Source organism: Triticum dicoccoides, chromosome 3B (assembly GCF_002162155.2).
Source record: "Triticum dicoccoides isolate Atlit2015 ecotype Zavitan chromosome 3B, WEW_v2.0, whole genome shotgun sequence".
NCBI classification, from domain to species: Eukaryota; Viridiplantae; Streptophyta; class Magnoliopsida; order Poales; family Poaceae; genus Triticum; species Triticum dicoccoides.
Window position 1 is genome coordinate 763,185,474 of NC_041385.1, and position 24,153 is coordinate 763,209,626.

General features: G+C 44.3%; 2 protein-coding genes, 1 long non-coding RNA gene and 1 pseudogene across 3 annotated transcripts; 1 reads left to right on the forward strand and 3 right to left on the reverse strand.

The window, feature by feature from the left end:
• Nucleotides 1–918: 918 nt before the first annotated feature.
• LOC119282101 (esterase PIR7B-like) lies at nt 919–2,768 on the reverse strand. Its single transcript, XM_037562438.1, has 3 exons — nt 2,351–2,768; nt 1,414–1,554; nt 919–1,291 (listed from the first exon to the last, which is right to left on the reverse strand). Exons 1-3 carry the CDS (start codon nt 2,744–2,746, stop codon nt 1,001–1,003), a joined length of 828 nt encoding a protein of 275 aa, XP_037418335.1. The 5' UTR covers nt 2,747–2,768; the 3' UTR covers nt 919–1,000.
• Nucleotides 2,769–7,774: 5,006 nt separating this feature from the next.
• Nucleotides 7,775–8,903, forward strand: LOC119282102. Its single transcript, XR_005138634.1, has 4 exons — nt 7,775–8,046; nt 8,200–8,576; nt 8,691–8,740; nt 8,860–8,903. It is a non-coding gene; the product is annotated as an uncharacterized LOC119282102 (long non-coding RNA).
• Nucleotides 8,904–17,903: 9,000 nt separating this feature from the next.
• Nucleotides 17,904–19,038, reverse strand: LOC119279945 (F-box protein At5g07610-like). The gene is made up of 2 exons (XM_037560993.1): nt 18,958–19,038; nt 17,904–18,611 (listed from the first exon to the last, which is right to left on the reverse strand). The coding sequence occupies exons 1-2, from the start codon at nt 19,036–19,038 to the stop codon at nt 17,904–17,906; spliced, it is 789 nt and encodes a 262-aa protein (XP_037416890.1).
• Nucleotides 19,039–22,357: 3,319 nt separating this feature from the next.
• On the reverse strand, nt 22,358–23,280 carry LOC119279946 (annotated as a pseudogene).
• Between the last annotated feature and the right edge of the window lie 873 nt (nt 23,281–24,153).

A 24,153-nucleotide genomic window follows, 5' to 3' on the forward strand; every position in this document is an offset into this window, starting at 1 on the left:
CTCTCCTCCTCTTTCCTTCTCTCCTACTCCAACAAGGAAAGGAGGAGTCCTACTCCCGGTGGGAGTAGGACACCCCCCTTGGCGCGCCTCCTCCCTAGGCCGGCCGCCTCCCCCCTTGCTCCTTTATATACGGGGGCAGGGGGCACCCCATAGACACAACAACAATTGATCCTTGAGATCTATTAGCCGTGTGCAGTGCCGCCCTCCACCATAGTCCTCCTCAATAATATTGTAGCGGTGCTTAGGCGAAGCCCTGCGATGATAGACCATCAAGATCGTCACCACGCCGTCGTGCTGGCGGAACTCTCCCTCGACACTCGGCTGGATCGGAGTTCGAGGGACGTCATCGAGCTGAACGTGTGCTAGAACTCGGAGGTGCCGTAGTTTCGGTGCTTGATCGGTCGGGCCGTGAAGACGTACGACTACATCAACCGCGTTGTGCTAACGCTTCCGCTTACGGTCTACGAGGGTACGTGGACAACACTCCCCCCTCTCGTTGCTATGCATCATCATGATCTTGCGTGTGCGTAGGAAATTTTTGAAATTACTACGTTCCCAATAAGTGGGCCAGAAGCGAGGCCCATTGGTCCCGGTTCGTCCTACCAATCGGGAACAAAGGGGCCATACGAACCGGGACCAATGCCCCCATGAAGTCCGGCAGGCCCCCTGGCCTTACAAACCGGGACCAATGGGCCCATGGGTCCTGATTCGTGACGGAACTGGGAGTAATGGGCTTATCTGGCCCAAACAAAAGCCTTGTTTTCTACTATGTACATCCATATCATCCCCACCAGATCCGCCTCTCCACGGCCTGTCGGCACGGTCGTTGGATTTCGTCCAGCTCGAGTGAGCCCGCAGCTCCCGGCCGAGCCCAACGAACCACATCTCTAGAGATTTATATCATACCCACATCAAATGTATATCATAAACACATCTCTAGAGATTTAATTACATACGTGATACATGAATTTATTTCAAACAACATTTCTGTTCCAATTTGCTAAATATTGAAGTTGTTGGCTATCTTGACCAGGACATCACATAGCTCCTTGGGCTTGGAGCTCATGATGGCGTGGTCAGCTCCTGCAATCTCCTCGACTTCCGTTCCAGGGCTCAGAACCACCATCCAGCGTTGCATCTCCTCAGTGCTGGAAACATCTGCCTTGGCAACCACGTATAGCTTCTTCACCGACCCATAGTTGCGTTCGGTGAGCAGCCCTGCGTCCTTCATCACTGGATCATCCACGAATTGGTTTCCAGGCCTCACCAACATTTTTGCCAGGGCCAAATCCTGCAACAACATTGTTGAATTGAATCGCATTATGTGCCAATGCAATACTCGGTTGTTCTGAAGTGGGTAAGGAGGTTAGTATATTATAAGAGATCAAGAGGATGTTAAGCTGTCCTATGCACCTCAGGTGGACTTTGCTGGTAACCCTTGTGAGCTAAGAAGTCTGGGCCCACTATGATTGCAACACCTACACCCTGGTTGTTGTTGATTGCCAGCATCTCGCAGTCCATGAGCAGTCCTTCCGATGATGCTCTTCTCATGAACTAATCACATCCCATCACAAGTTAAGATAAAAAGTAGCATTAATATTGGAATTATCAAAGTTAGAGACCACGGTTTATAACGTACTCCTTCCAACAACAAAAAGCAGATATATATAACTTTCATCCAAACATATAAATTTCCTACGAGTAGTAGAGTACTGTTTTGAATATTATTATCGGATAATAGAAAATCATGCATAGCTATTCATTTCGGAAGATATATTCATCATGTTGTAATTTTATCGAGTACTATACAGTTACATAATGTAACTGTAACAACTAGTTGTGAAAGTTACATATTCAAATCATATAAAATATTGAGGTCCCTTGCATCGGAATTTATTGAAGTAGCCTCTATATAATGTTTTTTTTGCGGGTAGCCTCTATATAAGGTTGATGCAGCTTCTATACAATGATTTTTTTTGAGGGAGCCTCTATACAATGTTAGATATTGTATAGATGTTCCGTCAATTAATTCGGATTGTAGAAAGTATATTATATAACTTGTAGAAGTGCATGTGCTAGCCAATGCAACCAAAAGACCGATCTGATGGAAGAGACTAGGCTGCACATTATACGTCAACATTCCCCTCACGTGTGGCTCCCTCAAGCCTAAACGTGGACTAAAAATGGGCTGCAATTTACTTGCCTTAGCTGGGTCTTGAACTCAAGACCTCTTGGCTCTGTGTGATGTGATAAGTCTTCTCTATTTTCTTTTCGCATATACACGGCAGTGAAATACAGAGCGAAAGTTTGAGTCAACGGAGAATAAGAAACCCTTGAACAATTGACATACCTCCTCGGTTGTGACGCCCATGTGCTTGCCAACGCACGGCATCGCGGCTGCCACGAACACGGCCGTGGCGACCTTGCCGGGGAACCTCTCCATCGTTAGCGCGATGCTGAGGCCGCCGTGGCTGTGCCCGACAAGGATCAGCCTCTCGCTGCCACCCTCGGGAGCTGCGGCCACCACGTCGAGCAGCGGCCGAGAGTACTCTTCGAACGAGTGCACCTCGTCGATGCGCGCTGGGTGGGCGCCGGACGCGGCGAGGTCGACTGCCGTGACGCGGTGCCCCGCGGCCTCGAGCGCCACGATCACCTTGTACCAGCACCACGCCCCGTGGCAGAGGCCGTGAACCAGGACGAAATGGTTCCTCACGCTGTTGCTGTTGCTGCTCTGGATCCTCTCCATTTCTTGTGTAAAATTTGTTTTGTTTTGTGTTGGATGTTGGTTGCCGCGCGCATGGCCTGATATTTATAACGCAAATTGGTCTTTGTCGATAGCTTGTCACTATCAGCTGACATAATTTATCTGGTGTGGTTCATTTGACGCGTAGAGTCTCTACCAGCTTCTGGTGAGGTTTTTGTACGTTCGTACGACGGGTTCCAAGGAAACAATCATACATCCAGGATCGAGTAGTAAATTGCATCAGATCCAGTTGACCTGCAAGATAGCTAGCAGACGAGCGACGGGCGTTTGATTGATGGTGACGCAAGGCAGAGACAAACACTTAAAATTCCAGGTTAACAAACGAGGAGGCATGTTGAGATCTATTTCTACACGCCGGTGCAAAAGATTTTCAGCTCTTTATCAATAAAGAAACGGAGAAGCTAATTTCAGGAGGCTATGTGTAAGCTGAAGTAACTACTCAGTCTCAAGTTAAGCCAAGATGTGGGAACTAATATCTACCGAGTGTCAACAAAGATAGCTTGTATGTTTTGAGATGCCATTTTTTTTTGCCACCACATCCTCCATTCTATTTGAGGAGTTGATAAGTGCAGTCCAAACATATTTAAGTCCGCTCCAGTTATGCCGAACCTTTTTTGTTTGTGAAATTCAATTATACTCATGCAGATGCATGTGCAGATGAACTGAAGCAAATTCTTGGACACAGTAGGTTCATGTCCTCAATAATTATGTACGTACTCTTTTTTGCTGTCCCCCATTGGCCAAACATTCTCCTTATTGCAAGCATAATCCTGTGAGCGGGGAAAAAAAATTCCATTTGACTTTAGAAAAACATAAACATTTGCTCCCTCCATCTTAAAATAAGTGTCTCAAGCTTAGTACAATTTTATATTATAATAGTACAAAGTTGAGACACTTATTTTGGGACGGGGGAGTATAACACTAAATCGTTATTGTTTGATCCATTTTAAAATATTTATTTATTGAAGATGCTATTCTCTTTAATGTACGCCAATTTGGTGTACAGTTGGTAAAAAAAAGAAGATTGGGGTGCACTTTCCCTAAAAAAAAAAGAAGATTGGTGTGCACTTGGGGGGGGGGATGCTATCCAGGACACTGGCCCCAGCCCGTGCCCAAAGAAGAGCCTCTCATCCCGGATAATCTGAACCAGCCCGAAATCCACCATGTCGTGAGAATGACCAATGTGGAAAGGCCTTTGTGCTGTTAAGTGCGGAACATATTGAAGGCCGAGGCCCACTACGTGAGGAAGTCTATTCAGCGCGTTCGGCGCCGGGGAAGCGAACCGGCGCCTACTGGCAGCATCAAGTGGGCCGGCCCACAGACGGAGCGAGCAGTAAACGGTCGCGTGAAAAAACAAAGCAAAAATGTGGTAGAAACACGACTCGAACTCACGCAGCTAGGCAGCAGGACTTTTCAGCTAACCACTACAACATTGGATGACTAGTGATTCAAATCAAACGCAAACTTTATAAGAACATAAGAGCCCCGCCATTTATTGCACAAAATAATACAGTTTACTCTATAGCTTGTATTTTCGAATTTCTTAAATACTGTACGTTTTACTTTATAGCTTGAACAAAAGTTCATTGAATTTGAAAATAAGTTCTTCAAATTTAAAAAAAGTTCATCGAATTTGGAAAAAATTCATGGATTTTAAAAAGAGTTCTTCCCGTTTATGAAAAAAAGTTCAACGCATTTGAAAAAAGGTTCACAAACTTGAAAAAAAGTTCACAACTTTGAGAAAAAGTTCACAACTTTGAGAAAAAGTTCATCGGATTTGAGAAAAGTTCATTGAATTTAGAAAAAATTCATCGATTTTAAAAAGAGTTCATCCCGTTTTTGACAAAAAGTTCATTGCATTTGAAAAAGGTTCACAAATTTGAAAAAAAGGTCATCGAATTTGAAAAATAGGTTCACGAATTAAAAAAAGGCGCACTGAATAAAACAAAGAAAGATGAGACAAAAAGAAAAAAGAAAAAGAATAAAAAAGAAACCAAACTGAAGAAAGAGTAAAAAGCAAAGAAAGAACTAACTAGTTCATTCTGGGCGGATGCCCTGGTTGCTATGGCGTGCAGTTGCAACGAAGAGGTCGTTTTGCGTTTGCGTTTGAAAACCAGGAAAAAAGAACGGAACGGGCCGGCCCAACTAGAAGCTCCTACAGGCGCCAGTTGGCGAACCGGCGCATAAGCGCCAAATAAGATTTGCATGGTCAAACAACACAACGAAAGCATGTCGTGCCAAATCTTTTTTTTAACACAGTACAGACGCAAAGCGCTCATATACACACACATACACTCACTCCTATGAACGCAGACACGCACACCCTATCTCTATGAGCACCTCTGAAAGACTGAGCCGGCATATCATCTTGAAATTTATAAAGTCGCCGTAGGCACCTCGTCGTCGACGTGAACATCTCCTCCCACTGAATGCGCATCGCCAGAAATCTTGAAATAAATCCAGGAATAAATGCGAACACCAGGACTTGAACCCTCGTGGGCTGGAGATACCACAGTCCCTCTAATCATCCAACTACAGGTTGGGTCGTGCCAAACCTATTATGAGTATAATTTTGCAATAATTTTTACTCATGATTAAACCTAATAATCTCAATTTTTCTGTGAGAATTACTTAATAACTAATGAATGCAAAAGATTGCAAATCTCTTTGTTTATTTTTGTCGCCTGCAGGGATGGACTATTTTCGGTGCAAAGTCAAGCTATACATGGAAGATAATAATCACAATGATCTTTTTTGCAGTAAAGTCACAGTGATCAATCCCAATTAATAGGAGGCACACAGTTTATTCCAGAGGAGAAGATGATGCCTGGTATGACTGTGAGCACTAGTACCAGTGGTTGTACCTGTGACATCGACATCTTCTATGAAGACACCTAAAGTCAATTCGCACCGAAGGTGCACAGAAACCATATTCTGCCCACCGGCAGTACATAATGGCGAGAAAACCCTTCATCGAGAAGAGTCGCTCGTCCAACAAGCCATCCCTTCATGGTCGCCGTCAACATTCCCATCTACAATAGTAGTCGCCATTTCCATAGCCATCTCCATTAGCCACAATACTTGTAATCAGGAATACATAGCAATCGTAAGGCGTGTAAGCATTCCTGTTAAAGTACCACTTTCTACCATGTCTCTTATTTGTGATTCATCTGCGACGTGTGAGTATTCCCCTCACAATAAGGGCTGAGGCGTAGACACACAGCCCTATGTACTTGTGCTAAGTGATTTTTTATTTACTTTGAAAATAACGTTATTCGATATGTTACACAACAGTTTTTGTCTCCTGTCTCTATCTACTTCTAAGGCCCCGTCGGTACCTGAGACACCGAGGATCGATCAAGGAGAGGTTCAGTGTAGAGAGAAGGAGAAGGCTATGCCAAACTTCGCTAACAATAAGATTAGTACGGTAGTTTTATCTTTTTCTCTGGGGTACGTAAAGTGCAACCATTAAACATTCAATGCGTTAGTCTGGTTAATCTCTTAATAACAAATGTAACCCCATGATACGGTTAGGACCTTGGTTAGACTGTAGAACCTCGATGGCGGCAACAGTTGGTGGGGGGTTATTTGGACGCGTCTCCCACAAACGACGTGTTCAAAACAGATAAGTAACAATGTTAACTAGTCCCATATGTTGAAATATCTAGGTAGGATATCGAGCGCATGCATACAATTGCAAGGAAAACCTCTAGCCATGGCCTATTTACTTATTATTGTTTCTTCCTATAAACTATGTGATTTGATAACAAGCTCTTGTAGAAATTACCTTCCCAAGACATGAATTATCGTGGTTTGATAACCTAGGTCTAGGTTAGGGAGAAACGGAACTATTCACATCTTAAACCAGATCGAAGGTAATCAATCATTTTTCCTGTGCTTGCCGATGAAGATTAATTGTTATCCTCGTAAGGTGACTAGATTCTTTGTTTTATTCTATTTTCAATTTTTAGTCTATTTTCGTCCTGAGTTTATTTGTCAAATGTTTATAAGAACTTCATTTTTTTTATTATGGCTACCAAAAAGTTTTGGGAGTTTGCAACTCCCAATGAAGATTTTATGCGTGCACCAACAGAAATGTTGCTTAGAACCATGGTCCTGCCGCACCTATGCTCAGCGCCACACATCTCACGTTAGCTTCTAAGTGGATCTATGCATGGCGGGTTCAATAGAGCATGGCGGGAATGATCAAGAGATGGGTTACAAGGCCTACGCACGCTAATAAACCTGCTGAATGCTAGTAAAATAGGGAATAAATTAGTGCACTTGCCTGGGATGTCTCCCATGCACCTGCTCCATTCACAATTGTTTAATGCCTCACTACGCGGGGCAGCTACCAATGAGGATTTCGACATTGAAAATAATTCTGGTACTACTGCCATATATGGGTATAAATATTTCTACCGTGTGCTAGTTCTCTTTATGACATCAGTTATCCTTGGAAAGCCAGAATGGACTATACCACACGGTATATTATTTGGTTCATCTTCTTTCTTATAGAAGTGTGGCTTCTCTTTTGGCGTGCTACGCATTTGAATCTGTTGAGAAAAGGATTATTGCATTGTTTGGTGCCAGAATTGCATGTCTGCATGTCAAGACATGCCAACATCTAACATATAAAGCCTGCTAGGGTACCCGCCCATCTGGAGGCCTTCGCGCGTGCACAATGGTCGGCCGTTCGATCAACTCGCTCGATCGTTTTTCACCCTCGATTTTTACTGTTCACTGCTATCTTTTGTTACTCTTTGACTGATTTACTGGGTGAATGCCACTGGGTCCATAAAATCGGTGGTCCACGCGGCAGCGAAGTGTTCGTCGACTCGGACGGTGACCAATGAAGACGCCCGTGAAAAAACCTAGATCGAGCAGTCAAAGGATCACGTCCTCCTCGTTCCTTCCACTCCCTCGCCTCCTCCTTCCTCCCCATCCAGCGGCGCCTCCTCCCTCTTTCCCACGGCCTCCCGCATCGCGCCGCCACCGGCTGGCTCCTCCTCCTCTCTTCTAGATCGGGCGCAGCCGCCATAGGAGAGCATGGGCTCGAACTGAGTGAGGAAGAGGTGGTTTGCGGCCACGCGGGTGAGGAGGGCGGTCTTCCGCTGAACGCCACCGTCCTCTCCTCGCGCGCCCTCGCGGCCAGAAGAGGCAGATATGTACGGAGGATCCACGAGCTTGGTGCCATCCGTCCTGTCCGTCGACGCCCACCCCTTCTTCCCCAACGCGTAGGTGCTCTATTCACTTGCGTCTTTGCTGCCTCAAGTGTGCGGGTGAGTCTGCAAACCCCTCTCTAATTTCTCTCTCTCTCTCTCCCTCTCTCTTGATTCAGTTGCATTGCGTTGCAAGAATTATTATTGTGCAGAGGTGGCTGCAGCTATGCACATAATAATTTCTAAAACTGTGATGTGTTTTTGAGGCTGCAGATGCGACCACCAGCTGTTTGTATAAATGCTCAAGGAGGACTGCTCTGGGGAGGACAACACGTGTGTTTGAAAGAGGGGGATGGAAAAGAGGGGGCTGGAGTGAGAGGAGAAGAGGAAGAAATTGAACCACATGTTATTTCTTTGTCATCGACGTCATCCCACCATTGTAGAGATTTTCTTGGATGACATGCGGCCCATACTCTCGCCCCTTGTTCTCCATCTCTGTTGGTACCCTTTCATGGTTTCTTGTCCACTTCTTTCATGATTTATTCTTTTCAAATAGTAATTCAGGTTGTTATACTAATTTGATTGATGTGGGTGGTGTAATAATTCAGGTCGTGTAGGATGGTCTGCTAATTTCCCTGATGCTTCATCAGGTTTCGCTTTTTGATACATTGATTGATTCCCAATTTGATGCAAATAACCAAAATGAATGGATATTACTTATGGTCGGACTAAACTTTCCGCATTTTGTGTGTGATTATGCTCAGGTTTTGGAAGAATCGGGCTAAGGGGTGATTGTGCTCAGGTTTTGATGCAGGTACTTTTGAAATCTGAAACTTTGGTTTGGTATGACAGGCAATGCTAATAAGATTTGAATAGACAATATAGTTACTAGAGTCACTTCATACTAATGCGCAAACTTATTTTGCATTGCAGTGAGATTCAGATAATTTTAAGAAACACATGCAAAGGAGTCCAAACAGGACGGGCTCGGTGTACATGGTTTTCAGTTAATGCATGTACTTTTGAAATCTGAAACTTTTGTTTGGTATGACAGACAATGCTAATAAGATTTGAATAGACAATATAGTTACTAGAGTCACTTCATACTAATGCGCAAACTCATTTTGCATTGCAAGGAGATTCGGATAGTTTTCCTGCTGTAGAGTTTTGGAGCTTGCTCTGTTAATACGTGTTATTTTTTGTATCACAGTTTAGGTCTGACCAGCACAAGTGGCAACAGGCAGTAGTGGAGAAGGCATGAAGAGGCCCACATCTGAAAATCTCAACTATTCTAGGATTTTCGAGGTAATTTCTCAAACTGAAAAGCTCAACTAAAGGAAGACACCTATTTCTATGCACAAATGCTTTGTTGCTAGAAGAATTTGTAGAAAGAAAAATGTCTCCCCCATTCATTGCCTTTCAGATTCATATGTGAAGTCTATTGTTCTTAATTTTAGTTAACTAATTGCTTATTTCTTGTTGTTTCAGCTGCTGACCATGTGATTGGTAGCCTACAATTTGTTCATGGGTTGCTGATTTCTCAAGTTTTGCCTCACACAAAAGAGGGCTAGCAACACCTTTGACAGAAACAACCAACGTTTAGTGCAGAACCGGTATATTCTGGTTGTCTTTCATTTAGTTGACGGCATGCAAGACTGATTTGATGCATCTACTGCTTGTTGACTTGGTTATATTTATCTATGAAGGTAATTTCAGTGTTTCATTTGTGTGAACATTTCTTTTGTTACAGATTTTACCTGCTCGACGAAGTGCAAAAAAGTAAAATGTATCATTTATATAGCTAACTGGAATAAAGAGTAGCATCGTCTCTCAACAAGATATTTTGTGTGTTCCGCGGCAAATTTGAGTGATACATTTATGAGCGCCTGGCGAGGTTCTCAGCAAGTTTAGTTTAGGCATAATTTTCCTCTATTAAACAGTGCATTTTAGACAGTGAACTGTTCCAAATTATCCCATGCTGCAGTTGAAATGGTGCATCTGTGTTACATATTTTGGGAAGAGCTGCAGTTCATGATCTTTCTTTATAATAATCATATCAATCAGTCAAGTGTGCAGACTTTCTGCCTATTTTTCTTTCTTCGGGCAGGAAACACATGTTAATTTCTTGACCACCTCCAGTGATCCAATATCAGATGAAGTGTTTAAATATTTTTGCTCATGCTTATTTCCGGACGGCCGGACCCACAGCTCAATGGAATGAGTTGTACAACTTTTATTCAACACATTATATATACAAGTATACTGATATTTTATGGTGATGTTATATTATGAATTAATGGTTAAGATAACACTTTTTTATAGATGATTTTCCTCATATTGCCGACATAATTTTGGTTGCGGGTTGATACATAACATTATTTTGTCTTGCCTTCTTATGTTGTATCTATTTTTCATGTAGATACTCTATCTGGTAAGGTTCTAATTCACATGGTTGCATGGCCAATGAATGAATATAATTAGTTTTCACAATGTATATTTTACAATTTCTCAATGCGTAAACTTGTCAGGCTCTTAGGTTAAAGCTAATGCCCATTAAAATGGTTATAAATAGTGGCCTCTATCAGTAGGCTGGGTCTCAATGTTGGTTCTGATATGTGATCGATGCATTTCATCAAATGGTTAACATATCAGGATTGCATATGATTATCTTTGAGTAGAATTTGTGTCTTTGATTTTTCACAAATTTGTTTTGATATTTGCGATAAGGTGGGTGTTGTGTGTTGTGTGCAGGCCATGGGTAATTTTGTACTATCTGTTCAAGGTGTCAGCATATGTATATTATTCTTATAATCTTTACATGCTCATTTAGTTCACCCATGTTTCCTTTGCAGTGGCAGTGGTCCAGAATATATCCTCTGCCATGGAAGGAGGTATTTGATGTTGTCAGATGGCATATAGGTCAATAATGAGGTGACTGCCGGGGTAATCTCAGGAAGGGACAACGACACAAATTAACTTCGTTGACAAGCTCACGATCACGAGTAATAAAGATGATTTTAAGTAATATTCTAATTTCTCTGAATTTCCTTATTAAATGTCCAGAAAGAAATAAGAATGGCATACTGAATGCGAAGCATTATTTCATTCATCTACATTTTTAGGAAAGATAATCTCGGATTGCTTTTCCTTTGATGGATTCTCACTTATCAGAATATAGCCTCCAGCCTTTACACATAGAGACTGATTTTTCACTTTGGCTGGTTATATTTTTCTCTACTGCATAATGACCTATGTACATTCATTTCCTCTATAGTTTTTAATTCTACACCTTATTTCTTATTATGGCGAATCATTGGTATCACGGAAATGTTAATGTACCATTATGTGCAATTGTTTCTTATTGATATCATCGTAACAAGATGGTGAACTTATCAAATGTAGGGAACAAGCCGTCCTGCAGTGTTTCCATGTACTGCAAGTTGATGACAATTCATTGTTGATGCCATGCATTTTCTTACAAAATACATGTGGTAGAGGTAAGCATGCTATTACCCGCCAATGTGTGTGTTTTGCATATTTTTCTATTCAATACTATGAAGTTTTCCTCTGTTATGCTCTTCTCAGGTATGAAGGCCAACATTGATTATCAAGTGGTATGGCACTCTTCTTTATGAGCTCTATCCCATCCTGTAGAGGCTTTGTGAAAATAACTCCATGTTATCTTCTACATAATTTTGCATTTCTTTGGAGAGATAAGATGTAAATGTATGGTACAAGTTTCAAAAGTTTGGCAGAATCCTTGATCTAAAGTGAAATAGAGTTGTACTGTCTCCTATATGAGTTAAAACTTCTTGCAATCAGTAATTAGCCATGCATTTTGAGGGTATGAAAGTTGAACAAAATTTGAGTTTCTTGGTTGCATGTTACAGAGTGTTGTACTAAACAAAGTTGAGTTGCAATGAGTTTTATATATTTAGTTTTCATTTATAAAGATTTCTACAAAGCACGAAACGTTTCCGATTCTTTCTCATTTTGTGTGCATGTTTTCACAGGTTATTTTTATGAATTGTACATAGTTATTGATACAACATCTTCCAGTATAGATCTTAAATGACAGCAATATCTGAAGTTACTTGTGTCTGCTTCCCCTCTTGAAATCAACATTTTGTTTTGATTTTTCGGTACTTAAGTAAGGTCACTCATCAGTGAGCAGGAAGTGTCTTCTCGGTACTTGTGTGATGAAGGCCAAAATTGGTTTTCTAACTTATTATTGTAGGTGCTTTAGAAAGTGCAAGTATGTGTCACAATAATGCCTGGAAATCAGCCAGTGGCTGCATTATTTGAGCTATTTTGGCGTCTCTGCCATCCTATAGTTGTTCAGTTTTCTCTTTTGAAACGAGGCTATCTAGAGGATTTCATGTCGTGGTTTAGGAAGGTAACTATTATTGGTTATAGTGAATGATTTTGTTGGACTATCTGTTCATTTGGCTATCTTAATGCAGTCCCATGTGCATACTTTTTGCAGGCATCAATGAAGATTGGGAGGTAGAGAGGGATTGCTCAAGTGGAAACAGATCAAGAACCAGAAGGAGCTCAAGATTTTGCTACTTCCTTGCTAATAGCTTTGTGAGGTAATTAAGCTAGCTACATGTGTGTTTGTTTTCTGCTATATCGAGGTCATTATTATAATTTAGAAAATAGAAACATGTTGTGTGATTTAAGAGTAATAGTAAATGTTGTTAGCATGAATAGACTGTATTGTATGTACTAACTAGCAACAAAGTCTAATTCCTCCCACGTAGCAGTTGTCAATGTCGACTTGACCAGCCCGGACTTTATGTACTTCCTGCTTTATTTTTTCTTTGATTTAGCGAACATACAAATGCATGCGATAAGTGTTAAATTTAGCACTCAACGACACTTATTTTCGGACAGAGGAAGTAGTTATAAGTAGGTGTGCAGTTAGAATTTATCTGACTTTGGGTTTTCACATCTTGTTCGAGGTCTTGAGCCCTCATAATTCATTTGAACATGTTGTAATTTATTTTTGTTTATACTATAATCTGAGCTAATTAGAAATTATATAAATGCATTTTCTTGATAAATTAAAGCTTGTTGCAACCGGGAGTATTCCCTTTTTTCGTAGATCCATTTATTCAAAACGTTTTATCTCTTAACCGTACGTCCAAATCTCGAACCGCTTTTGCTGTTGGATTCCACGCATCGAGATCTTCAAAACTAGATCCCATGTTGATAGGTTTTGACGAACTTTTTTTTCACGAAAAAACTGGACGAAAAAAACCGACGAAAAAACCGAACCGGGAACATGGTTTTTTCCCTTTCAGAAAGAGGCATGCCCGTGCCTCTGACGAAATCACAACCGTGGCTCTCGCGGAAGCAAAACTGTGCCTCTCGCGAAAGAAAAAAACAGAAAATGCGTTTTTTTAAAGAGGCACGCCCGTGCCTCTCGCGAAAGCACAACCGTACCTCTCGCTGAAGCAAAACCGTACCTCTCGCGAAAGAAAAAAAACAAAACACGCGTTTTTTCCCTTTCCAAAAGAGGCACGCCCGTGCCTCTCGCGAAAGCACAACCGTGCCTCTCGCAGAAGCAAAACAGTGCCTCTCGCGAAAAAAAAACATGTTTTTTCCTTTTCGAAAGAGGCACGCTCATGCCTCTCGCGGAAGCAAAACTGTGCCTCTCACGAAAGAAAAAAAACAGGAAACACATTTTTTCCGTTTCCTAGAGGCGCGGCAGTGCCTCTCGTGAAAACAAAACCGTGACTCTCGCGAAAAAAATTAATTTTTTCGAAAAAAAATTGGTCGAAAAGCTAGGGAAGACTAGTAAAAAACCAAAACAGAAAAAAAACCCGGAAGAAAACCGTTTAAAAAGCCGAAAATGCGTTCGTAAAAATAAAAAAAAACATAATCCGGAGGAAGCGCCCAGAGCGCGACACGTGGCGAATGTCTGTGAGCGCGTCAAGTGGCCCTGATCGTTGCGAGGCTCCCGAAAGAGGGCTCGTTAATTAGTTGCTCTCTTGTATGCTCAACAGTGATAAGGCCCACAAATTGATTAAAATAATCGAGCCCACACGGTGATTGAGAATAAATGGGCTAATTAGGCCAGTGGCCGGTTCAAAGCTCGGTCAACTTGTGATTAAGAAATAAAGAAATAGAAAAAAAGGCAGCTGCTCCCACGATCGCACGAACACTTCCCACGATCTGGCAACGTGGCCGCGCGTCCAACAGCGCTCCGTCGCTGTCCGCCCTATAAACACTGCCATGTTGTATACAGGAAGGAGGTTGGATGGCCACCGCTGGTTAGTTTGCATTAGACTGCCCATTTCATCGCTACTGCATAGGAAGACTGCTGTACGTGAACACTGCTGCACACAAATACTGCTGCAAGTATTCCACACACATGAAGAGGAGGAGACTTGGAGGAGTTCGGCAAGAAGGTGAAATTCATGGTTCTCTCCTAATCCCTTTGCTCCTCTTATTGGTGATCTTCCCTATGTTTTCTCAATCTTTGCTCTTGGTTTGGTCATATTGACATGAGCCAAGTAGCTTCTCCCCATATGATGATTCTTGATTTGGTCACATTGACACAGATCATGAATTCTTTTCCATGTTGCCCCATTTTTGCTCTTGGCTTGGTCATATTGACATGAGTCAAGTAGCTTTTTGCTTGATATGATGGTTCTTGATTTGGTTATATTGACACAGATCTAGAACTTTTCTTCAAGTAGTATGATCCTTGCTTTTTCCTCCATATCATGGTTCTTGATTTGGTCATATTGACACAGATCTCGAATTTTTCTCCAAGTGACATGATTCTTGCTCTTGGCTTGGTCATATTAACACATGTCAAGTAGTATTTTCACCATATTTCAGATTCTTGCTCTTGGCATGGTCATATCAACACAGGTCAAGTAGTATTCTCACAAGTTTAATATCTTACTCTTGGCACGGTCATATTGACACATGTCAAGAGGTTTTCTCAAAATTCGATATTTTGTTCTTGCCATGGTCATGTTGATACATGTCAAGAAGTATAAATTGCATGAAATTGCCTCTGGTTTGGTCATATTGACACAAATCAAGGTATTTATTCCCTTATGTAGAGTGAAGACTTTGTTCTCAACGGAATCACGACAAAGGTATGACTCGGGGAAAATCAACATAAAAAATGATGGACGAACTGTATATTATAGATTGCATATAAAAAAAATATTGCAAAACCATAAGTGCTTGTCAAGAGATACCATACTTGGTCGCATGTTCGATGATCACATGTGTGCATGATATGCTAAAATTGAGTCATATAGCAAAACTTAATTAACCGTGTTCAAAGTTGGGTGCATGGAAAACTGACATTCCCACTTCATGGTGCATAAACAAAATGCCGCCCAAATCATAAACGGTATTATATTAATCAAATGCTCTAAAACAGACTAAATGGATATACTATATGAAATGCATAGGCCCCAAATAGTGCTAGTTTGCATTATCGATAAATAACCAGATATGGGCGAATCTAATGTATGTGCATGCAAAGTAAAATGGACACGTCGTACCTAGCTAATTCTAGGTTAATTGGCGTACATCCACCCAACTAAAATAAATTGTATCGTCCCTTCATATGGATGTACATACATTAAAAAAACTAAAAGATGACCAGAGTCATAATCTGAGTCTGGTTGCACTCGAAATGTTGCAGTGCACTTGCATATGCCACCAAAACAAACTAAATATATTTTTTATCTGCTCCACATATGTGTATGCTCAAAAGGGTCGCATTTAGCTTATCTTCGCATAAGATGAAAGTTAGATCATGCATCCCCCATACGGCTTGCTAATATTAAGGAAACGAAGATGTCATCTACTCATAAAACAAAGAGTACTACAATTGTTAGTACTAAAGTAGTTGCATTGCACAGAGCACGTGCATGACTGTATGTCCCATATGCATGCATCATGACGTTTGAAGGCTCATTCAACAGATTGGTCAACCATTAAGATGATTTTCTTATATAAAGTAAAGAAAAAATAAATCAAAGTCTATGTATTGGTTAATCAATTAGGAAAAGTAAATGAAGCCATTTAAGCATGCATATATGTACTGCCAATATCAGTACGAGTCAAATAAAAGCGAAATATAAAAGTCATCGCATATGATAATATCCACAAAGTCCAAGGCTCCCCCGAGCATGCCCGCGTCGACAATCGCGAGGAGTATTTTTCTTGTAGTATGTTGTAATAGGAATGTGACGCAATCCTATGTAATAGATATGTTGAAATTCTTAATCAGGGGTTTTCTCTTCGGAGATGTAATTAACAGAATTTTTATGTAAATGTAAGAGTTCTGGAAATAATGTACCTGCAATGTTTGATCTCCATTTTATTTATGCATTTAAATTATTTACTTTGTATCAATAACGTGGACGCGTATTTTCACGCCCGGCATTTTCCCATCATCACCATCCTCTTTGGCTGCACTGGCTTGCCCGGAGACCTTCTCTGGTGACAGCGAGGGGGAAGTAGCAGGGGCGGCGGCGCGCGGTAAGGTTTCGGCGCTGCCCGAGTCACCCCCAGCGGAGCGACACGAGGGATGGAGAGCCCCTGAAGTAAAGCAATTCTATTCCATATTCGGCGGAACAATCAAACACTTCAACATGAATAACAACAGTGCTCTCATTCATATGAATGCAGGTAAGCAACTAGTTAAGTATTCATTGGCATACAAAAGCGGATAAGCCTAACTTGAGATTTTTATAGAGAAGACATCCTAATGAAGTTTAGTTGCCATCATTTATCTTGACAAGAGCATGAATGTTAATTTCATTAGTTTCCTCTGGTCAGTTGACCAATGTCGAACACAACAGGGTGACCATAAAATAAATTAATGTCGTAGATGTTAACTCTAATTCCTAGCCGCATAAATTCAGATACACCCAAGTGACTCTTGGTTATGCTGAAAACTTAACTCCAATATCATGAAGAAGATAACCAGCTGTTCCATTGCGGAAGAGATACAAGCTGCACTATTCAATTGAGACTTCTAGTGCCCATCTGCCAATGACTCTGAGAACAAAGGAACATATGAAAGATAAGGAGTCCTGGAGCCCCGTCCAACTTCACATATAAAACGCAGCTCCCCAGAATCCGTGTCGTATGACATTAGTTTCGTCAGTAATTGTTCGCCCTGCTTGCGCAATCTCTCACACACAAAAAATATCAAACTGTGTTCTGGGTGGATTGAGATAACTCTGTAATAACTCGGAAACATTGGCGGTGTGCATCATGGGATGCAGAGCTCGGGGTAAGCCCCTTCTCGAAATTTTGGAAAAGCATAACCCGGAAACTTTGAATACACTAATCCGAGCAGTTGTAGGTGGCTAACCTTGTGCTTCAAGGTCCAGTTTTCACTACTATAATCTTCAAGGGCCCAAACTGACAGTTCAGAAGCATCCTTATGTGCCTAACGCAATTGTCCTTGTGATAAATAAATATCATTACCACCGCTCAGCCTGGACGACACGAGCAAGCTTTGCGGCCCGCTCGTGGCCCGTTCAGGACCGGACCGTACGGTCCAGGCCCAGTAGAAAAACAGGACGGGCCGGGCCCAGAAATACAGACCGCAAAAAGTTTGGTCCGGTCCGGTCTTTAACCGGGCCGACCGAGCGGACCGCTGGCGCAGCAAGGCCCATCTGGCTGGACAGATCGAGGCATCGAGCGAACCCCCTCCCCTCGTTCCATTCCCCCTCCCCCCTCCCCTCGCTCTCCTCTCCTCACAACGCCTCCTCCTCTCCAATCCCAAACCCTAACCCTTCATCGACGGCGCCATCGCCCGCGGCTTCTCCCCTTCATCGACGGCGCCATCGCCCGCGGCTTCTCCCCTTCATCGACGGCGCCATCGCCCGTGGCCTCTCCCCTTCATCGACGGCGCCATCGCCCACGGCCTCTCCCCTTCATCGACGGTGCCATCTCGTCCGAGTACACCAACTGCTACAACCGAATTATGACATGACCGAGAAGATAAATGCAGCATCCTGTTGAAAAATACGCTTTTCGAATAGTCGGTTTATCGAAATTGGGCTGTCCCAAACAACTTGATGTGTCCAAACTCCAGCTTTGGATGAGTAGATTCCGACTGCTTGGATGCGTGTACCCTGACCCTCCATATTGGCACCAGCAGATGCAAGCTCGAACAGATGGAAGTGGGAGGAGACAGTCGGATGGAACCCTAGGCGAGTAATCCGCACCTCGCAGGACCATACGGCGGCAGGCACGACGACCCATTTCTTAGTGGCGGGATTGCAGACCACATAATCAAAGTTCTTGACACCATAAGGCTGATCCCAGTTGCGGGAGAGGAGGAGGCCATTGCAGCAGTCCAAGAGGTAAAACTGAACTCTCCTCCGTTTGGGCAGGAAGGAGAGGGAGGGGTCCATGCTAGAGCAGAAGTTCCCTGATACGCTTCGGTAACCACAAAACCTAGCTGGGGGCAGGCGGCCCGTGCCTCCGAAGGTTTTGTAGAAGATGCCGGCGAGGGTCGACTGGGGAAGCTTCTTGAGGTGGTCGGGGTGGGAGAGTAGGTCGCGCCACCGCCTGGAGACGCACTTGCAGCAGCAGGTGGACTGGTAGGGCACGCGCGAGATGATCTCGACGAGGAGGTCGTCCGAGAGGTTGGACACGGGGCTCCTCTTCGTGCGCCTCTTCTTCTTCTTTCAGCCGCGCGGCGCCATTGACGGCCAGTCTGCAGATCGGGCCGGACGACTGAAGACTCGAGACTCGTGCACCGGCTAGCCTGGTCGCGAACTGCAAAGCTAGGAACGGCAGCTAGGGTTTGCGTGCGCGGCAGCGGCGCGGACGTAGAGGTGGAGCAGGAAAGCCGAAGAGAAAAGGTGTATCTGGGTCGCACGAGTCAAAATACTGTCGTTCCCCTAGTAAAAAGGCCACTAATAGACGCCCGCGCACTGGCCCAAATTTGGGCCGGTCAACCCGCAACTGTAGGATTTCGTTCATTCTAACCGTTCGATGCACTTCGTCTTTATCAGAACACACGCGTACGAAAAGATTCCCCTGCATCTCGTCGCTCTCTTCCGTCTGGCCGGCCGCAGATGCTCTCTGGTCGCTGCCCTCACGGGCCATCCTCGTCGCCCTCGCCGGCCATCCTCGTTGCCGGTTGAAGCATCAAATGGCGCGACGGCGTCGCTCACAGCCAATAGCAGTCGTAGCAAAAATCTTTGTCGATTCCAGCAAAACAAAAACATGGTGGAAGCAAAAAGACGGGTCACCAGTTCCAGCAAAAAAACACAATACGCGGAAGCAAAATAAAATGATACACCGTTTCCAGCAAAAACACAACACGGTGGAAGCAAAATGAGACGCCGGTTCCAGCAAAAAAAGACAGTGGTAGCAAAAAATTGGTCTGGTTCCAGCAAAATCTGAAGACAGTAGTAGCAAAAATTGGGGATGATTGCAACAAAAATACAAACTGGTTCCAGCTATGTGTGTCGCAATTGCAGCACCGCCGTCCGGACGTGGTCACCACGCCGGGTCGTGGTCACCACTGCCATGAGATGGACCCACGGTAGCAGCTTCGCCTTGGATGGTTGCAACTAGTCGTACATAGGTTGCAACCATCCCATGGCGCCGCCGTGGCTCGGATGCAAAACCGATGCAGCTCCGTGCACCACCGGGTTACAGCCCATCGCGCACACCGTCGTAGCAAAATGGTTGGCCGGCTGCAGCTTTTTGTGTTGCCGATTGCAGCCCATCACGGCAGCCCTGTCGGCACCGTAGCAAAATGGTTTGCCGGTTGCAACCTTTTAATTTGCCGGTTCCAGCTGCTCACGCAGCCAATAGCAGCACCGGAGCTCGCCGGTTCCGGCGGGCAGTGGGTGGTTGCAGCAAAGAACACTGGCGAGGGGTGGACTGCAGCGGTGGTCCTAGGGGGCAGCGGCAGCGTGGGCTTGCAGCATCACTGGTGTGCCTGACCTTGCCTTACACTGATGGAAGAAAGGAGCGAGAGGTAGAAGAAGAAATTGGGGACGAAGGGATAGACATGAAAAAGAAAAGATGTAGGCGAGAGACGGAGAGAGGATAAGGGACGTGTGGATGTGGTCTCTTCTGGAGAAAACCAGAAGCGGTGCGCTTGGGGCCCACAACTACATGGTGCGTGGCGTGTGACCGGATGGAGTTTCAGCCGGCGCGCCGTCTCGGAACGTTTTCCTAGTAAAAAGAGTAATGACACGTGATTTTCCTATAAGCGTAAGAGACTACGAGTAAAGACCTCGTTGCAGTGGTGGTGGTCGTGCCATCGTCAGACTCCAGTCCATGATGGTGATGTAGTGGTCGTGGTGTTTCTTCTCCTCTCATTGGTCCAGTTCGCCGCTGACGAATTCGGTTTGCACTGGCCTGGCCCCTTCCTCGGCTCGGAGGTGCAAGGCATAAGGCACTGGGTGAAAGCCTTGTTCTTCGACAGTGTTCGTTCCCGGTGATCCTCCATGGAGTCCTTGTCGAAGACTAAGTCTTCTCACTGGGTCAAGGCCTGTCGGAAGGGAAACGCGTTAGAGGCTATTGAATAGACAATATCTATCCCATGTTTGGTGGGGCAATCGTGCACAGGTCTGAGCGAAAGCTTCTTGATCAACGAGGTTCGATGCCGGTAAAATGCCGTCCTTGTCGTTTCCCTTGTTGAAGACGTCTCTCAATATCTTGCTTAATTATGATTGCTCCAGGAGGAGGTCATGATAGGTATAGATACAATGAGCAGTGAAATGTTTGTTGATAAACACTAGTGCGGAAAAAGTCTAGTGGTGGCATGCCAAAAAAACTCCTTTGGTGGCATGGACACCCCACGCTATCAATATGGTGTCATTGTTAAAAATTAGTGGCACCGTTGGGAGCCCACACTAAGATATGAGTGCCTTGATCTTCCAAACCTCGTGCCTACTAAGATATGAACTTAATATAAAACCTTCAGGGCTGGAGTGGTCGTGGATTGGCGTTGGCGCGGCGTCGAGGTACTTTGAACGCGGCCACCACACGGGACTTCTCAAGCACCTGCTAGAGTAGGGGATCATCGTCAAGCTCTCATCAACCTTCTGAATCGGACAGGTAGGCGGAGACGAACAGAGCATTGGAGAAATGGCAATAATGGGTGTAAGCTTTCGCACTGGCTATGGGTTCTAGGCGGGGACGTGCACAATGGTTAGATAAATTACCAGGAAAGGGAATGGGCGGGAGGATCTCTTGGTGAGAATGGGCTCCTATCATTACTAGGCGCATTCCCTGTGAGAAACAAGCTTGCCAGACTGGGACAGGCAACCTTGTGCCATTAAACAAAGTTGATATTTCGGGCATATTGCACACGATTAGCAATAGAACTGTGTTCGTGGACATACTACCTATCGCACAAATTTGTATCCAAGAAATTATGTTCACTACCTTACATGCAATTCCATCTTCTTTTTTCGTGTGCGAACTGCACATGATATTTCACACAATTTTGCTACTATTAGGCTAGTCCCAACAGTGTGCGGAGGTTCGGACATGATGATCCTATTTGCTCACGTGTGTGATGCTTCCCTTTATGGCACACAATTCCTTTTTGCCAATCATGTGTGTTGTCTCGAGTCATTGCGCACTGTTTTGATGAGAGAATGGTGTGCCCACTATCGCCCACGGCTTCCCTTTTAAAATCGTCCCCAAATGATAATCTATCACACAGATTTCACTTTTTGGCACACAGTTTTATTTTTCCACCATGTGCAATGCCTCAATCACACACACTTCGATCCAAGGGTGTGTGATAGGTGTGTCTTAATAGCACCATTCTACACTAGTGATTTAAGACACAAATAGAGGTTTCAACAAATGATTAAAGTAGTCATGGTTCAGGGTGTTACATCTACATGGGTTGCTAGTACACACATCTGCATAACAGAAGTAAACTTAGTTGTATCTTGTTAACTGCAACACCTAGCCACTTGAACTTAGGTACACGAGTGTGCTCAATCACCAATGAGAACGTTCATAACTTCAAATAGGTCTATCCAAATCACTAAAGTTACTGTTCAAGACCAAGTTCATAGAAAGGATAAACAGTTGTTTCACTACGGAAAAAAAGAGATACAATTGTGAAGCCGCACTACATAACTAGATTTCTAGTGCCCACCTGCTAATGAATCTGAGAAGAAGGGGACATATATGGAAGATAAGGAGTCCCACAACCCCATGTAAAATTATACAAAACACAGCTCCCAAAAATCTATTTCATATGACATTGGTGCTGCTAATCGACGACTCTTCTTACGTACAATAAATAACAAATTGTATTCTGGTGGATTGAGATGACTTAGTACTTATTTATAATCAATGGGTACTCGGTTCCTTGCAGCAGTAAGTGGCTGACATTGTGCTTCAAGCTCCACTTTTCACTAGTATAATCTTCAAGAGCCCAAATTTATAGTTCAGAAGCACCTTTCTTTGCCAAATGCAATTGTCCTTGCGATAGATAAACATTATGAACATCACAGGCAGAATGGGGCATAGGGGCACGGATGACCCTACGGTTTCTCTCCACGCCAACTACTAGAACAAAATCATCATCCACAGACAAATGCAACATCCCACTCTGAAATAAGCTTTTTGAATTGCGGAATATCGAAATTTGACTATCCCAAACAACTCTATGTGTCCAAGCCCCAAATTTGGAAGAGTAGATAGCCACTGCTTTGGTGTGTAGATCATCACCATCTGCATTCGCATCCACAACACCAGCAGGTGCAAACTCGAACACGTAGAAGTGGGAGGAGACGGCGGGATCGAACCCTAAGGAAAGATCCGCACCTTGCTGGACCAGCTGGTGGCTGGCACGACCACCCATTTATCGCTGGCAGGATTGCACACCACATAATCGAATGTCTCGAGTCTCTTGACACCATAAGGCTGCTTCCAGCTGTGGAGGAGAAGGAGGCCATTGCAACAGCCTAACAAGCTCATATCGTGTCTGTTGCATTTGGGCAGGAACGAGAGGGTCAGGTGGATGCTCGAGCACCAGTTCCCTAACACGCTTGTGTAACCAGGATAGAAAGATGGGTAGCGGTTCATATTGTAGGTTTGGTAGAAGATGCCGGTGAGGGTCGACTGGGGCAGATTCTTGCGGTGGTCTGGGTGAGAAACGATTTAGTGCCATCGCGTGCAGACGCACTCGCAGCAACGGGCGGACTTGTATGGCACGCGCGAGATGATCTCGACGAGGAGGTCGTCCGAGAGCTCGGACACCAGACTCCTCTCGGCGCCCCTCTGTTGGGAGTAAACCACCCCTCGAGGCGACGACTGGCATGCGCGCGCGGGTATGGGCTCCAGGTCTGGCTCGTAAGGCATCGGCCGTTGGCGAGAGTGGAGGGATGGTGCGTTGGTTCGTTAGCTAGCCCGCATGGCCGAATCTCCTCTGTACGCGCATGCACCATAGTTAGCAGGTTAGTTGGTTAGTGCATGCATCATGGATATGGACGCCGTGCACGTAGCTGGCTTAGTGAGTTTGTTAGCTAGACTAGTGCGTGCGTGCGTGGAGTTAGTGGCCGGTGTGGTTGCCGGATGCTGTGTGTGCAGCCGGGTATAAAAGGCCCCCTGATGTATTGATCGAGGGGTGAGCTAGCGATGTAGCCATTGAAAAGATAAAGAAGATTAGGGCATGTGTGCGCCCGTGACGGCGTTCGTGTGCCGGCCCAGAATTTCTTGTGTCTTGTGTCTTCTTCTACCTCTAGCCGAGAGTGAGAGAGGGTTGTGGTTCCAACATTTGGTATCAGAGCACGGACTCGAGCACCACGGCAATATACGCCTCCTCCCAACCACTAGTAGAAAAACACCTAATAGTCCCGGTTCATAAGGGCCTTTAGTCCCGGTTCATGAACCGGGACTAATGGGCGATCCATTAGTCCCGGTTCAAACATGAACCGGGACCAATGTGCCACCACGTGGCCTGTGCCCCGAGCCCAGTCAGGGTGCCTTTGGTCCCTGTTGGTGGCTCCAACCGGGACCAAAAGGCATCCACGCGTCAGCATTCCAGTGGCTGGGGTTTTTGTTTTTTTTAAAGGAGGGAAGGTTGGGGGTTTTGGGGGGTTAATTTAGGTGTTTCATATATTGTGTTAGCTAGCTAATTAATAGAGAGAAGTGTCCTCTCTTATGTCCGTGCTTGGTCGACGCTACGTGCTATATATACATAAGTGATCGAGAGAATCATTCAGTACAGAAGTT